The 15,298-nt window shown below is 34.2% G+C and overlaps 2 protein-coding genes across 3 annotated transcripts; both read right to left on the bottom strand.

The window, feature by feature from the left end:
- Window positions 1–1,702: 1,702 nt before the first annotated feature.
- LOC110619413 (protein IMPAIRED IN BABA-INDUCED STERILITY 1) lies at window positions 1,703–7,676 on the bottom strand. The gene is made up of 9 exons (XM_021762845.2): window positions 6,655–7,676; window positions 5,750–6,034; window positions 5,242–5,559; window positions 4,336–4,563; window positions 3,992–4,089; window positions 3,213–3,327; window positions 2,688–3,128; window positions 2,441–2,570; window positions 1,703–2,126 (listed from the first exon to the last, which is right to left on the bottom strand). Exons 1-9 carry the CDS (start codon window positions 7,102–7,104, stop codon window positions 2,119–2,121), a joined length of 2,073 nt encoding a protein of 690 aa, XP_021618537.1. The 5' UTR covers window positions 7,105–7,676; the 3' UTR covers window positions 1,703–2,118.
- A 732-nt stretch (window positions 7,677–8,408) lies between these two features.
- Window positions 8,409–15,298, bottom strand: LOC110630526 (probable WRKY transcription factor 4). Of its 2 annotated transcripts, XM_021778070.2 has the most exons (5): window positions 14,598–15,298; window positions 11,696–12,200; window positions 11,473–11,605; window positions 11,226–11,384; window positions 8,409–9,204 (listed from the first exon to the last, which is right to left on the bottom strand). In XM_021778070.2, the coding sequence occupies exons 1-5, from the start codon at window positions 15,030–15,032 to the stop codon at window positions 8,922–8,924; spliced, it is 1,515 nt and encodes a 504-aa protein (XP_021633762.1). In that variant the 5' UTR covers window positions 15,033–15,298; the 3' UTR covers window positions 8,409–8,921. The 2 variants fall into 2 exon arrangements, with proteins under 2 accessions (XP_021633762.1, XP_021633755.1); XM_021778063.2 differs by having other exon boundaries at window positions 11,473–12,200; window positions 14,598–15,294.

Genomic DNA, 15,298 nt, shown 5'->3' with positions numbered 1-15,298 from the left:
ATACAAAATTCATGTGAAAACATACTTAAAATTATTAAAAACATGAAAACATATCATAAAAACATACTTTTACCTTTCTAGAGGTTTCCGACATCCGAGATCCCACCGGACGGTAGGAATTCCGATACCGGAGTCTAGCCGGGTATTACACCTATCAAGTCCTCCTTAAGCAAGATCGACCCAACGTTTCAAGTCTCAACCCGGACACGCGGGGTAGGCTAGATCCATCATGAGCCCGGATCTAATAAGAAGAAGTCCAACCTAGTGAAGTGAAGCAGGAGAGAATAGTAGGCCCAAACACCTTGCAGCCCTATCCGCATGCGCACTAGAGAGAATTAAATGGCCGCCTGGCGTGGAGAGGGGGGTCTGACACGTCCGTACGTACGAGCCTGAGTGACGTAGACATGTAGCATAATAGCAGGAAGGGGGCAGGTAAAAGGGGGGGGTCTTCTCTTTCCGGGGATCTACTTCTTTTCTCCTTCCTGGACTCCATTTTATTTTCTCTCTGCAACTCTTACCTAAATATACTACTTTAATTCATAAAATCTAACTAGAACGTTGGAGGATCTCCACCGGGGCATCCCCGGTAGACCCCTGACCGTTTTTCCTTATTTTGCAGGTCCTTTCATCAAATAGAATATTGAGAGACCCATTTAATGGACCCATATGATGGACCAAGAAGAAAGTCAGATCTATCATGGCGTAGGAGGAGAAAAAGATTTATCAGTACCACTAATTAATGTATGACTTAATAAATTTTAATTTATTAATGCTTAATATAAAAATTTGAATTATGTATATAAAAATTATAATCACAAAAGATTTTTTAAAATTGAAACTAATAAGTATAAATATTTAGAAACATAATTATATAAGAGTATGTGATTATCATTTATATATTAAACAAAATTTATGGGTTTTATTACTATTCAATTTCTTAATTCTTAATATACCATTTATATAAATTTATATCTTTAAAATATTATAAAATTGAAATTTTGAATAAAGCTCAACGTAAAAGTTAGTTATAATAAAAAGATAAATAGGCTAATTACGATTAAAAAAATAATTAATGAAAACAACAAATTATAAATTTATAAACATGAATAGATATCAAATTTTGGTTGAGGGGAATTAGAGCTAAAATTCTAATTATTTTCTCAATGTGTTAATGTTTCATATTCTCTGTTTAAGTATTCACATGTGATAATACTTGTTTTTAAAAATTATTTTTTATAAAAAAATTATTATTTAATTTTCATAAATAACAAAACTAATTAATTAGTCTCTAAATTAATTATCAAACTCAATTAAAATATTTCTTTCATTAAGTAATTGTTATTAATTATATTCGATTCTTATAATTTTTTTTCTTTAAAATGGAGACCAAGTATTAATTATATTCAATTCTTATAAATTTTTTTTTTTTGAAATGAAAATCGGGAATTAAGAATTTTAAGAGTAGAATATAAAATTTCTCATATTTATTCAGATACACTTAGTATCAGACTAAATCTGTGAATACTCTCCCAATTCTTTTTTCTTTTTCTAAAAGATTTTCTTATAAATTATATTTGAACCCCATTATTCCTTCAATATTCCTTTATGAACACACATTTATAAATTTAAAGACCAAAGTATTTATTCTGAAACAAAGATATCCAAATTTTAGGTTTTCTTTAATAAAATTTAATCACTCATAAGAGTTAGAATTAATTATTATAATTAAAAAAAAAATCAAAGAATACTTTTGATCCAAAAATTAGATCACTGGTTGGATTACAATTGATTATTTGCCGCCTTCATGCCTCAGTGGTAGAGTGTGCACAAAAAGAGAAGTCAATTTTCTTTTTTCTTCTTTCTTTTTTTTTTTTTTGGCCCCTTTTGGATTTTGGAAATTGGTACCACTGTTTCCATACACCTGATGTTGATCTCATCCTATGTGATCAGTCCCATTGTACAGTACAAAAATTTAAGAATTTATGTTCCTAATCAATACAATGGTTATGAACACATAACTCCAATATTCCAGCAACAAGCAGTTGGTTGGAGCTCTTAGCTCTCTCTTCTCCAAGGATTCAGGAATCACCAAGATTTTCATACCAGAATATCCATGCTTCAAATTTCTGCAAAAGCAACAGCAATATTGGGTTGGATAAAATAAATATGCAACTCATTCTTTTTGCAAATAAAAAATTTTATAACATAAACATAAATGAATTCTTTTCAGTACTATAGCCTCTTAAATTTAGATAATTCTATCAATTTTATCAGGAAGAGAATCTGGTTGGAGATAACTCAACTAAGTTTTCAAGAAGTGTTAAAATTATATTTCTTGAAGATGTCAAAATGATTACATACAGACGCTCGCGTGTGCACGTACACTCTCCAAACACTTCAAATTGCTTGTGTAAATTTGAAATTCAAGTGTCAAATTTACCTCTATCCAACCTTGATCTGCGAGCTGCTTTGCGTATCTGACTTTCATTCCTTTGCAAGAGCTCATCAATTTTATTTGATTTGGAAAACAATGGTCCAGAAAATTCAACCTTCTCTCTTGGTTTGAAGTCCTAAGAAAGACACATGGAAGTGAGTCTCAATACCACAACTTCTAAAATATTGCAAAACCAATTAATTTTGATCATTGCTAAAAAGGAATAGATTTTGTGGTTATGGTTTATGCTTACTGGATTACTCTTTAGAGCATCTGCTTCATCAGTTTCCTTTGAATCATAAAACTGGTATAATTTGGATGTATCAAAAGTATCTGATGAATCAAAACGGTGTTGCTGTGTCTGCTTCACATGCTTGGCTGTAATCTCCTGAGAATCATGGCCTTCATCTCCTTCTTTTACCAAGTTGAAGGAACTACTTTTTGCAAATTTGAATGATGAATCTAATGCACTAATTTGACTCGTTGAGATATACTGAGTAAAAGATAATGTTGATGTAACATCATCTTTCTGCCTTTTTGTCCATGCAAAGCCACTTGATGCTATGAGTGGCCCAGAAACTGAGCTTGTGTCAAATGAAGAATTTAGTTTTTTGTTCATAATTTCTCCTCCCTTTTTCTTTTGAGAATAACTGTCGTTGATCTTACGAACTAATTCGGTATTCTCTTTCACTTCCTGCATAAGGAAACCAACTATTGGAAACAAGCTTCATTTTATGGCTGGAAGCATGTTCAAGTGAGCAACGGATAAAAGACCGACCTCTTTTGGTGCAAATCTATTGCTACTGTTGCGTTCTTGCAATTTTCTATGAGCTTTTCTTGGTTTTCTTTGTGCTCCTGTATCTCTATCCCTTGTTCTGCTACCAGCTATTCTTCTGGAGGTACAGAGTTATTCAGCAAAAAAAAAAACATTTCAAAAGCACAACTGAGCAGGAGGGACCTAATAAAACAAACATCTCATCTACTAAACAATGAGGTTCTTAGGAAACTAAGAGATGTATGGTGCATATATAACTACAGGTGTTTTCTATGGTTACTTGTTTGCACATTGCACTGTGTTCTTTTCACCTTTAGATTAGACTTTGTCGATTCATCTAAGGGTTGTTATTAACAAAGCAAAATCTACTTTTATAAAATACCAAGTTACCATAGAAACTCTCATAATTACACAATACTTATACTACTTTTGTAGACTGCAGGATGTGTATATCATTTTAGCTGCCTGTTCAAGAAGCAGGTTTTCAACTGATATACCAGAAAAATATCATCACCACAAGAAATATCCAAAGCCAATAGTGTAATGCTGTCTTATGCATGTCAAAAGATAATAAAAGAATAAGAATCATCACTAAAAGCAAAACTTTAAAGAATACTTCTTGCAGTGATATTTATTTTTGAACTCAAACCAATAACAGATGGAGAAATTTCACTCTAACAACAAAACCAATTTACCATCATATATCAGAAAGCCTAAGATAGGTATAAGAGCTTTAAATATATATATGTAGTTCAATTCAGTGTAAGGTTTAATAGTGTTACCTCCGTACTTCTTCCCGATGTTTAGCATCCATTTCTTTGTTAGGTGTATACTTTGGCAAGCTTGACGGGTCACATGCTAATGGAGTTGAGTTGAAGTACTGAAGGCAAGATAAGAAAAAAAAAATAATAATAAAAGAAAAGAAAAGTTTAATGGCATAAAGTATTGAATAAAAATAACGCCAAAAATTATAAAATTCACGAATCATTAGGTTGTCATAATTATTAATACTCAGACTACAGGAAAGAACTACAGCATTGTTAATTAGAAAAAAGTTCTCATGACTTAACTGCAGCACTCTAAATGCAATGTGTTATTGGTGGATCAAAATTTCAGTGGGTGTTACCTGAGACATAAGGGCAGTGGAGGCCGTCCCACGCTTTTCTGGTTCTACGGAAAGAAGAGTTTCTATCAAGTCCACAGCAGTTTTTTGAAAATCTTTACACCTCTCTCGAAGCGAACTTTCATAAACATGTTGGGGTCTGAACATTGTAGCATTAGGAAGCTTAGACTGTTTCCAGTACTCATCAGAAGGCGAACCACAAAGCTTGAAGATTTTGTGTAATTGTTCAACCTAAATGATGCGTAATAATTATTAAATTCAACTGACAAATTGGAATTCTGGACACTATTAACAATAACAAGTGAGAAAAATGTATTCCACTAACTAAAGAGAAAAACAGGGGTCACCAGTTCAGAAAAGCTATAACTATAAATTTTACCCAAGTAGGACTTGAACTGATGATGAATCAGTTAACAGCTTAGGTTTATCCAATATTAAACTTCAGTAAAACTAACAAACATAGATAAGTCTTAAAGAATAAATGGGCAAATGCATCTTCTACTTTTGCAAAGCTGCCCCTACAGGTCATTTTCAATAGGTAATTCCAGATGAGCACCTTCTATTTCATAAAATTGGAAACATAAGGCATCCAATCCAACTATGGGACATTAAGATCATAACTATTCCCAATATATCATAAGCTTTCTTGAAATTCTGCAGTTTTCCAAACAAAAAAACAAAGAGGTAATCAAATGAAAAATACAAAGTAAACTGGACTTTTTTATTTATAAAACCATAATTTGTTTAGCCATAACTTAAAATTATTCTTAGTGTCTATATTCTCTACTATGTCCAAAGGACAAAGGGATAAAGATAGGAAAAGACACAGGAAATACTATTGTTTCTTTTACTGTCACTAAATACACAAAGGAGTCATATGTTTATACTGCATTATGATAACATGATTACCTCAGTTCTCCCTTTAAGGAGAGGCCTTCCTAAGAGAAGTTCGGCAAATACACAGCCAACACTCCAAAGGTCAACTGACACTCCATAACTTGTGGAGCCCATCAAGAGTTCAGGAGGGCGGTACCATAAAGTCACCACTCGACTGGTTAGCTGATTCTTGTTCTTTGTATCAAGGACATTTGCCAATCCAAAATCTCCTAATTTTAGAATTCCTTCATTGTTGACCAAAATGTTGGACACCTTAATATCACGATGCATTACACCTCGTGAATGGCAGTGCTCAATCCCTTGTAAAAGTTGTTTCATGTAGCACTTGACCTGTATAGAAAGTCAAACTAATTAAACTTTTAACTTCTTAGAAGCAAAAATGAAATGTCACAAACTCTTTATGCCTCGTAAACAAATCAGATAACAAAGAAGAAATGACTAATTTATTTCGGAAGATTGATTATACCATATTGAAAGAAAGAAAATCACACAAGGCCTTTGAATAAAAGAGAGAGCAGACCTGTGATTCAGTGAACTTGATGTCTGGAGAAGATGATAGTCCAGCAAGATCATGCTCCATGTATTCAAATACAAGGTATATGCTGCTTGACAATCGAGAAGTAATTATTCCCTCAAACTTTATAATGTTTGGATGGTCCAGCCTGCGAAGAATTAGTATTTCGCGTGCCATAAACCTAATGCTTTCTGGATGAAAATTGTCAAAGCGAACCTTCTTTAGTGCAACCATCCTTCCAGTCTCGACCTCACGTGCTCGGAACACGCTGCTATATGTGCCTTGTCCGATCTATATGTATGGCAGATATTGCAAATGACACTTTTTAGACATCATGAGATGTGAAAAATGAACATTGAACCACCCATTGCAACATAAATAATAAAGAGAAGTGTAGAAATAAGCATTTAAATTCAGGCCCATGCATTGATTCTTATCCCAGTGCAGCAGAAGGCAAATAATGTTGAACACCCATTGCGAAGAAAATTTATAGCTCAATGAGCACAATTTAACTAGAACTTAAAGCCTTCAACAAACTTGCCATATTCTAACAACAATGTAAATCAGATTAATTAAGAATGCTCCACGAAAGGCTGAGACCATAAAAGTTTTAAAACTCAACACTTCTAAATCTTTCAGAAGCCATATCTATCACTTCCCCTGAAATTTCTCTCACTTACCCATAGAAATGATAATATCGGAAGCAATCATCACAAATACTAATACTGGAATCTCCATATGTTCGCATTTCATTTCCCAAAGAAAATCTTATACAAACAAAAGAGATGGTAAACGGATGAATGAATAAATAAAATATATGAAAAAGAGAGGGAGCACTATCCATTCTCATTAATAATGTAGCAGCATTGAGATCAAATTCAAAAAGAGTGGAAAAAATGATGAATTAATACCTTCTCTAATTTCTCAAAAGCATCAGCTCGTAGAGGCACCCAACCATTAATGGCTTCAGCGGCTGCAGAACTGAGCCAGCTGGGCCACCCAGCAGCGATCTGCTCAGCCCCAACGTGTCTCTGGGAGAATCCCAATTTGAGATTAATGGGTCCACTCTTTCTGGTAGAGCTCCTTCTCTTGATCTTTTTGCCTTGCAGATTGGTATCTCGATCCTCCTTAACCTCCTCGTCATTATTGTTATCAATATCAATATTACTCTTTTTGGGTCTACTTCCATCGTTTTTATCCTTTTTGTGTTTCTGCTCAAAATTTAAATACCCAGATGAGCATTTTGAAGAGCCCACGGAGCAGTGGCCATTAACTGCCAATCGAGGTGGTGAATAAGAATCGTCTAAAACAGGGGAGGCATCGTCCACCGACAACGTCCTTTTGGAGCTAGCGCAACCCATTAACCCGAATCTAGGATCCAACCCAGATTGGGGGACTGGATCTCCTTTTGGTTTATTACTATCACATTACACCAAATTTGACGATGCGTTAACTCAAAAGAAAAGAAAAAACCAAGGGGGGAAAACAGAGATTTTCCTTGCTCCTTTTTTGGGCAATGGGTTGCGAGCGTTTGTCGTAAGTTTCCTGCGAGATATGTGCAGGATGTCTGGTGCCAAAATGGTCCAAGATTAAAGGAAGAGATATGGGGTCCAATTTGGTTCATGTTTTTTTTGAAGAGGGAGGTGTGTGACTATAGCTTTTTTGAGTCTCTGTTTTCTTGTGCTTGCCAAAAGCAGAGAAAGAAAGAAAGAAAGAGAGAGAAAGGTGAAATGTAACCGTTAGGGAGGTTCCGTTATTATTTTCCGTTAGTTGTTTTGTTCAGAAAGAAAGGAGGGGTCTGCGGTGGTTGGCGGTTGCAGTCCAACCGTTAACAACAGCTGCTGTGCACCCTATTAAAAACAGAGCTTTATTAGAACAACCAATGTCTTGAAACTGTTTGGGTGGCAAATCCATCTTCCCAAAATCAATCAATTTTCTATACAAATTACACCTGCAAAGTTAAATTCTTTTTTCCAATTTCTATAATTTTTTTTATTTTCAATAAAATTTTTATATTAAAAAAAATTAATTCTTTCATTTCAAGTAAAATTAATAAAATTAAACTTATAAATTCTGCCTTTTCTTTTTCAAAAATGCAAAAAAAAAAAAAAAAAAAGGAAATATATTGAGAAAACCTTATTTTACCTCCTCTATGAAATTCACCATTCACAAGCATAACCTCAAATTATTTTCAGTAGGACAAAAGCAATTACACATCCATAATTTTCCAACTAAAGCATAATGGGGAGAGTTTACCATTCAAGATCCCATCTTGAGTGGTGTTTATAACTTCTATAAATGTCATTGGACTCTGCCACGATAATTTTGACAAAGTAAAAAAACATCCAATTCCAAACTTAGAAATCATAGTCTTTATTAAAAGCATAAAAAGGAGCTGTCTGCTTAAACAGGCAGCAAGGATGCCATCTATACTGTAGCAATTCCTGTTTTGAGGCCAAAGTAGAGTAATCAACTGCACAACTCCATCACTTAGAATATATTATGTAGATGGTAGTATGGATCTACATCATTAGAGAACCAACTTCTTGAATTCTAAAACACTCAATCTGTATGGTCTGAGGACCCCTTTCTTCGTAGATAATAAAAGATTCACTGTAGTGCAGGTGCAGCTAGTCAACAATAGACAACCCAATCACATCCATTAAGAATCATCAAGATGAAAACAGTGGATTGACTCTTAGAGCAAAATTTCCCCACTTCACATACAACAGGATCTCAAATTTGTAAATTGATTACATGTTTGTCTATATAAGAATATGGGTTCTCCACTACCTTTAGCATAAACAGAACATCCGGAAACAGCCTGTCAGCCTCTACACCCAGGAACTGAAAAGACTTGAATTACATTCAAACCTTGGTTATTATCTCCAATCAAGTGTGAACCATAATATACAGCATTGCTATGAAATTTAATTGTAAAGAACATGTTGAACACAGCATCCTTCTCAAATGGCTAACGTATGCAGTAAATATTACCACTACATTTTATCCAAATTTTTTAAAGAAGTCAAGAGGTAGAAAGGACCAATTCAGCTAATTCCCACAGCTTTTCAATCATTTTACTTTCTTCTGCATTCTTCTTTGTTGTACCATGTTAGCTATCTGGAATCATCCTTGTGAACTGTTATTCTCTAACAGCTATGAGCAGAGAATGTATTTATACAGCAATTTCCTCTTCTTTTAGTCGTAAAAGTACTGGTCTTTGGTCACTGTTTCCAAAGTCCATACCTTTAAGCAAAGGATGTTTGTCAGCAACCACCTTTTGAGGTTTCAACTGTGGCGCATTTTTGTTGGCTGTGTTATGGCTGCTGTTTCTAGCTGCTGGAATATCATGGTTATGTTTTCCCTCATATGTAGTCACGACAGCTTTGGGGTCGGCTGCAGCTCTCTCAACATGCTTACGAACATTGCACCCTGCACTAGTGCATTTGTAATAGCTCCTGTCCATATAACCACTCCATTAGAAGTGATCCTTGCAGAAATTAAGTACGATTGAAGCACCAATTGTTGAAGGGAGAAAGTGAAACTTAAATTTGATAGGAACAGAATACACAGAGCACAGTTATCTTGATAAAGCATGCCATCTTTGATCATAATTCACATTCCAGGCAACAAACTTGAGCCATTTATGTGAGTTAAGTAACATAGCAGAGACTTAGGAATTTGTTCTACTATAAACAATATTGACATATCAGATTAGACTCTCTCTCTCCATCTTTCAGGAAAGAACCTTGAGTGACACAACCCCCCTAGTACAAGCACATGCACTACATTCAGAGTACACAACATAAATGTAGAATCAAAATGAAAGGGAAAATGAAGAAAAGAAAAGATGAATACAAAAACAAACCATTGGTCAATGCACATGTTGCACCAAAAGTACTTCATTTATCCTATGCATGTTTAAGAACATAAACTATCACATCTGCAGGTACTTTAATTTTCCTATTTATTGAGTTTCAAAGAAACTGATAAAAAAGTTTAAGTATATATTTTTGTGCCACTCTGGCATCAACCAAGTAGTGAAAGATATAAAGTAGGATTGATAATGCCTGGAAACCCCGTAACTAGAGAAATTATGAACCATATGTATATAGAGCATGAATCTATATGTTATTCCTTGCTAAATCACAAGCAAAAGGTAGAGATTGTACCAGTGATTGACTGTGAGCATAAAACCTACAGCCAAATTGGTAGTCTGGCAATATTTTCCTCAAACTGAGTAAGTTCAGAAAAGGAAAAGACTGACAACAGCCAGATTTAATACTAGATGGAGCGCTAGATAGAACAGAGTATGGCCTAGAGATACTTAACTAAAACCTTATGGTTGAGAAGAAGTTCCATTACAATTTTAAGTAGTTTTTAGTTGCAAAATTAAAGAGAATAAACACTGAACCCAAATCCCTTGATACCAAGAAGGCAAGACGCTAACAAGATTAAACAAGTGTATGCTGTCCTAAAGTTCTATGCTTAAACTAACAAATTAATTACTAAAATGTTAAAAAAGAGGACAATTATCATGTCGTCATGCAGACATCTTTAGAAAAGGGGTTAATTTCAGAAAGAAAGCTTAATAGATACAAATAGTAAGTTTCATACAGAATAAATTCTACAAGCTTAAGTATTTTGCCAATTATCATTAACTGCGAAGTTATGATGCATGTCAAGTGAAGCAGATAGACCAAAAATAAGGTCACAGCCGTGGCTACAGTGTTGAGATTGTGGTTCATATTCAAAGAGGGTATGGTATTCTTCAAACTCTAGACAAGGAAGGATTTCATGTGGAGGGTACATCACAATCTTGGGTCTTAGGAAAATCTTTTTATTAAAGGGGAAGGGGTTATTTTCAAGATTTTGCCTTAGTTGTATTCATCGTGAAGGAGCATTAAGGCATAAACCCTAGAACTTGCGTTGTGGCTCAGCCATATTGCGGACAGAACTTGCATTTTTGGCCCAGGCCTATTGCCTTAGTTCCATTATTCTCTCCTTTCTAGTGAAAAATACAGGTGGCTTTGTGACCCAGGCATATTGCTGAACCATACAAACTTTTCTTGTTTAACTCTCTGCCCCTTTTTCTGACTACCCTTGATTTTATGTGCATTGTGCATATGTATTCTTCCAGCAAATTGTGCCTCTAAAAGAAGAGTTCTTAATGGTTTTGAAAAACATGTTTCTATTACTGACCAAACAAATCAACTAGTTACAAATAAATGGATTACAAAACTTCAGTAATCCTAGGATCATTCCATACTTCATCTTTGGCACAACTCTATTTTTCTCTCCAGTCCTGGTGTCTCCATTTTCAGTTCAAAAAAAATCCAAATTAGAAAAGTGAAAGAAACCATCCAATTTTTTATTTTGGTGCTTTAATGAGGCAAAGGATGGATTTGGTGTGATTTCCATAGCAATTGCAATTATATCTTTAAGGTCGGGTGGTGAACATATGCAAAGCAATAATCACCTTGGATGGGGATTCCCTTTGACCACCTTCTGGCCATACTTGCGCCACCTGTATCCATCATCCAAAAGATCAACTTCACTTCTTGTCTGAACAATGATTTTCGGTTCTGTGACTGTCTTGTGTGGTAAAGCAGCCTCAGATTTCTCAACATCTGTATGCCTGCATTCCAAGAGCAAGAATTTTTCAGAAGTTATGGAGAAAAACAGATCTAATAATGAATACATACAATTAAAGGTTTCTAACTTGCCTTCTTTTTGGGTTCGGCTCGTCATCATCCCCTTCTTCTGCTCTTCTTGCTCCATCAGCTGCTTCCTCACTGTCACTTGATCCAGACAGTTCTATGGGATCTACTTGAGTAGATTCCTGCTCCCTCCCAGGCACTGAATGAATTGGAATTGTTTCTTTCAACTTGTTTGAATTACCAGCTAGATCTTGGGAACTAAGTTCAGGCTTCGCCTGAGGATGTATACCTCCATTTATGTCACTATTATCTTTTGCACGCTTATTAGGTTGAGGCTGCTCATGGTTGTGCAGGCCTTTATAGATGATCTCAGTTATCTGGCCATCACTAGAACGCCCGACCTTTTTTTTGACAAGGCAATTCAGATGTGTACACTTGTAATAGCTTCGAGGACATTCACAACCCTTAATTGGCTTCTGCCCATATTTGCGCCAGTTGTAGCCATCATCACTTGGTTTATCAACAGGGATAGGAGGCTGCTGATTCCTATCTGAATGAGAGAGACCTGATGATTCCGCCATGGAACTAGGGGGTTCTGAGGTTGAGGGTAGCATCTGCTGCTGCTGTGAAGCTTCACCAGTAGTAAAGGATGGATGGGGCATTAATATTTCTGTGGAAGCTGCTACAGGAGCAGGTTGATATTGAGCTTGCAAGTGCATATGAGATTGAGCTGCTACTGCAGCTTGAGCAGTAACCTGTGCCAAGGCTTGTTGGTGGGACATTCCAAATGGACTCTGCATGGATAAAGAGGAACAACTACTTAGTCATTGCTTAATAATATGGTGCACCAACATATGATTCACGACCATAACAGTGTTTCCTCACATGTATCCTGACAGTTTAATTAGGTGGGAAGGCCATCTCTTTATCAGGTCTAGGTATGATATTCAATAGAAATCAGTTTCATTCAATCTAGTTTGAGAAAAAGAAATCTAGTACCCTACATCCCAAAACAGACATTACAAACTATTTGTTACTAGCTGAGATCATTACACTAACTTATCCATATGCATAATATGATTAAACAGTCTTGGTGAACAATATATCATCAAACTGATATCCTAAATTGTAGAAATCATGCATATCCAAGGTTTTTAATCAAATTATTACAACAATAGATTAATTCTCTGATAGGTTAACCAGATAAACCCCATTTCCAACTCTTCATAATCTTACACTAAATCAAAGTTCCTTTATCCAAGCGACAGTATAGAAACCATCCTCACTAAATAATGTATTTAATATTACGAAGCTAACTAAAAATCTGTTATATAAAATATATTTAATATTATATTATAAAAATTAAAGGGTACTGTAAAAATATTACAAAGCTAACTAAAAATATTTTATTTATATTTAAAAAATGGAGAACACTCTTTTTTATTATTAATTTTTTATTTATTAATAACATAATTAAATATATTTTATAATATATATATACTATAATATATAATATAACAATTAAAATATTTCTATATTAACATTAAATATTAAAATAATATATTTAATGTTATATTATAAAAATAAGAAGTATTAAAAAAATATAAGGGTTACTATAAACAATATTTAACTAATAAGGATTAGTATAAAAAATATAAAATTGTTTAGATTTGTACGACCGCAGAAGAGAATTTTATAAAAAATTATTCAGCAAACTTTGTAATTTGTACTATTTAATTTCAGTACTAGGAAACTAATTTATTAAAAATAATAAAATATATTATTATAATATAATATATTATAAAAAATAAAAAAATTATTATTATAAATAATATTATTAAACTAATGTAATATAAATAATACTATTTAATTAATATAATATAAATATATTATTACAATATAATAATAATTAATAAAATAAAAAATAATTTAATTTGATTTAATTTTTAAATCAAAGCCTGCACAGTAGTTTGTTTATTTTTAAAAAAAAAATCAATTGGACGTCTGTCCGACAGATACCAATTATAAGATCGAACAGACACTAACTATGAGGTCTGACCGCCACGCAGATGATGAAATCTCTTTTTAATAAATATTTTAATACTACAAACATAAAATCCCACAAACTCCACTCATCACATTTTCACTAAACTCAAGCTTGAGTTTGAGTTTGATTATAGGAGCTCATATTTGAAACTCAAGCTTGGCTCACATTTAAGTCTTTTATCAAAAACTCACGAGTTCAGATTGCATTTAGCTTGTTTATTAAACTTGTGATCTTGAGCTTGACTTATCAAGCTTAACTAGCCAAATTGCTAAAACATTATTGTCTCAAATATACTAAATGATAAGCCAAAAAAAGTATAAAAATTAAATTAATAATTATAATGATGCCATTAATTAAGTTATACTGATCATAAATTATATATATATTTCATATAGTTTATGTATTTTAATTATACTCTTGCTTTTTATATATATCATTTATAATATAATTTTATGATTTTCTAACAATTATATATATAACAAATTTAATATATTAACATATAAATGAGTTGGTTCCCGTACTTGCAAAAAAGCTAATTCACGAATTTATAATAAGTCAACTTGCAAGCCAAGCCTAGCAAGCTAAGTAGTAATAAATTCAAGCTCCGCTTGTACTTTACCAATTAATCTCCAAACCAACAAGCCAAGCCAAGCCTAACTGAAAATCCAAGTTTTTCACATCCCTAATTCCTCTATTTCCAAACAAGACTTCATTTTCTTTCAAGCTTCAGATCAAACAGTTCACGAACTAAGCATAATAAATACAAACACCGTTATTCAAGCCAAAATTTGAGCTCGCAAATGTGACCCTTCTCTCAATTACTTAACCAACAATCACCCAAGTCATACTTCTCGATCTAAAGCTATTGTTTCATCGAACAAGAAACATCAGAATCATCTTCCTTAAATTCAAACCCTGCCAAACATTTCAATTGGCAAGAGGTGGCACCAATACAAGTTATAGGAAAAAAAACCACCGGAATAAAGTTTTTCTGCTATCAATTTATCATCGCAGAGGAAATATATACTAAACTCATCATATAAACGCAAAGTAAATATCCCAATTGTTCAAAATCGCCAAGTATGATATATAACATCAAATAAGAAGCAAACCCATAATTCTTCAGATTCAATTACATAAGTACCTGAGGAGGAGAAAAGAACCCAGGCGAGTTTAGCAAACCAGAAGGGCTCAACCCAGGAGGGACAGTAAAGAATGGAGAAGGAGCCACCACCAAATTCACAGGCCTACTCTGCTTAAACCCCAAATTACTACTATTCTCCGCCCCATCCTGCTTCACAGAAGAAGTATTATTATTATTGGGAACAGAGATGTCAGTGAAAAAGGCAGGCCTAGCAATTGGAGAAGCCATGGCGCCAGCGAGTAACTGAGAGAAGGAGCGGCAATCAGAGTCTGGATAGTTGTCAGAGAAGAAAGAAGAGACAAGAGTCATGGGGCCAGGGCTGAGTCCCCCAGTGAAAAGGGTATCCATAGAAGGCCTCGGCGGGAGAGAAATTGTGGGGCGTGCTGGCGGCGGAGGTGCTGGTTTTGTAGCAGAGGAAACTTGTTTCCCTGCCATTGGAGAGAAACAAAGCTGCTAAGTTTTTATTGTCCTCTCTTATCTTCTTGTACTGTTAGTGTTTATAGCTTTAGAAGAAACTCCTATGGTGAGGCCAAAAATGAGAAATATCTCAAGAGGATCTGCATCTGTATCTGCGTCAGGGGGAGCCCTTTTTCTTTGGTTTCATGTATCTGGTTTTGTGGGGATTTCGTGCTGTCTTGGAATTCAGTGGAAAGTCCACGGAGCAGAAAGGGACAATCACAACTTTACATATATATAAATAA

The sequence above is a fragment of the Manihot esculenta genome, chromosome 1 (assembly GCF_001659605.2).
Source record: "Manihot esculenta cultivar AM560-2 chromosome 1, M.esculenta_v8, whole genome shotgun sequence".
In the NCBI taxonomy this organism is placed as follows: domain Eukaryota; kingdom Viridiplantae; phylum Streptophyta; class Magnoliopsida; order Malpighiales; family Euphorbiaceae; genus Manihot; species Manihot esculenta.
This window is presented reverse-complemented; position numbering and strand designations above follow the sequence as displayed.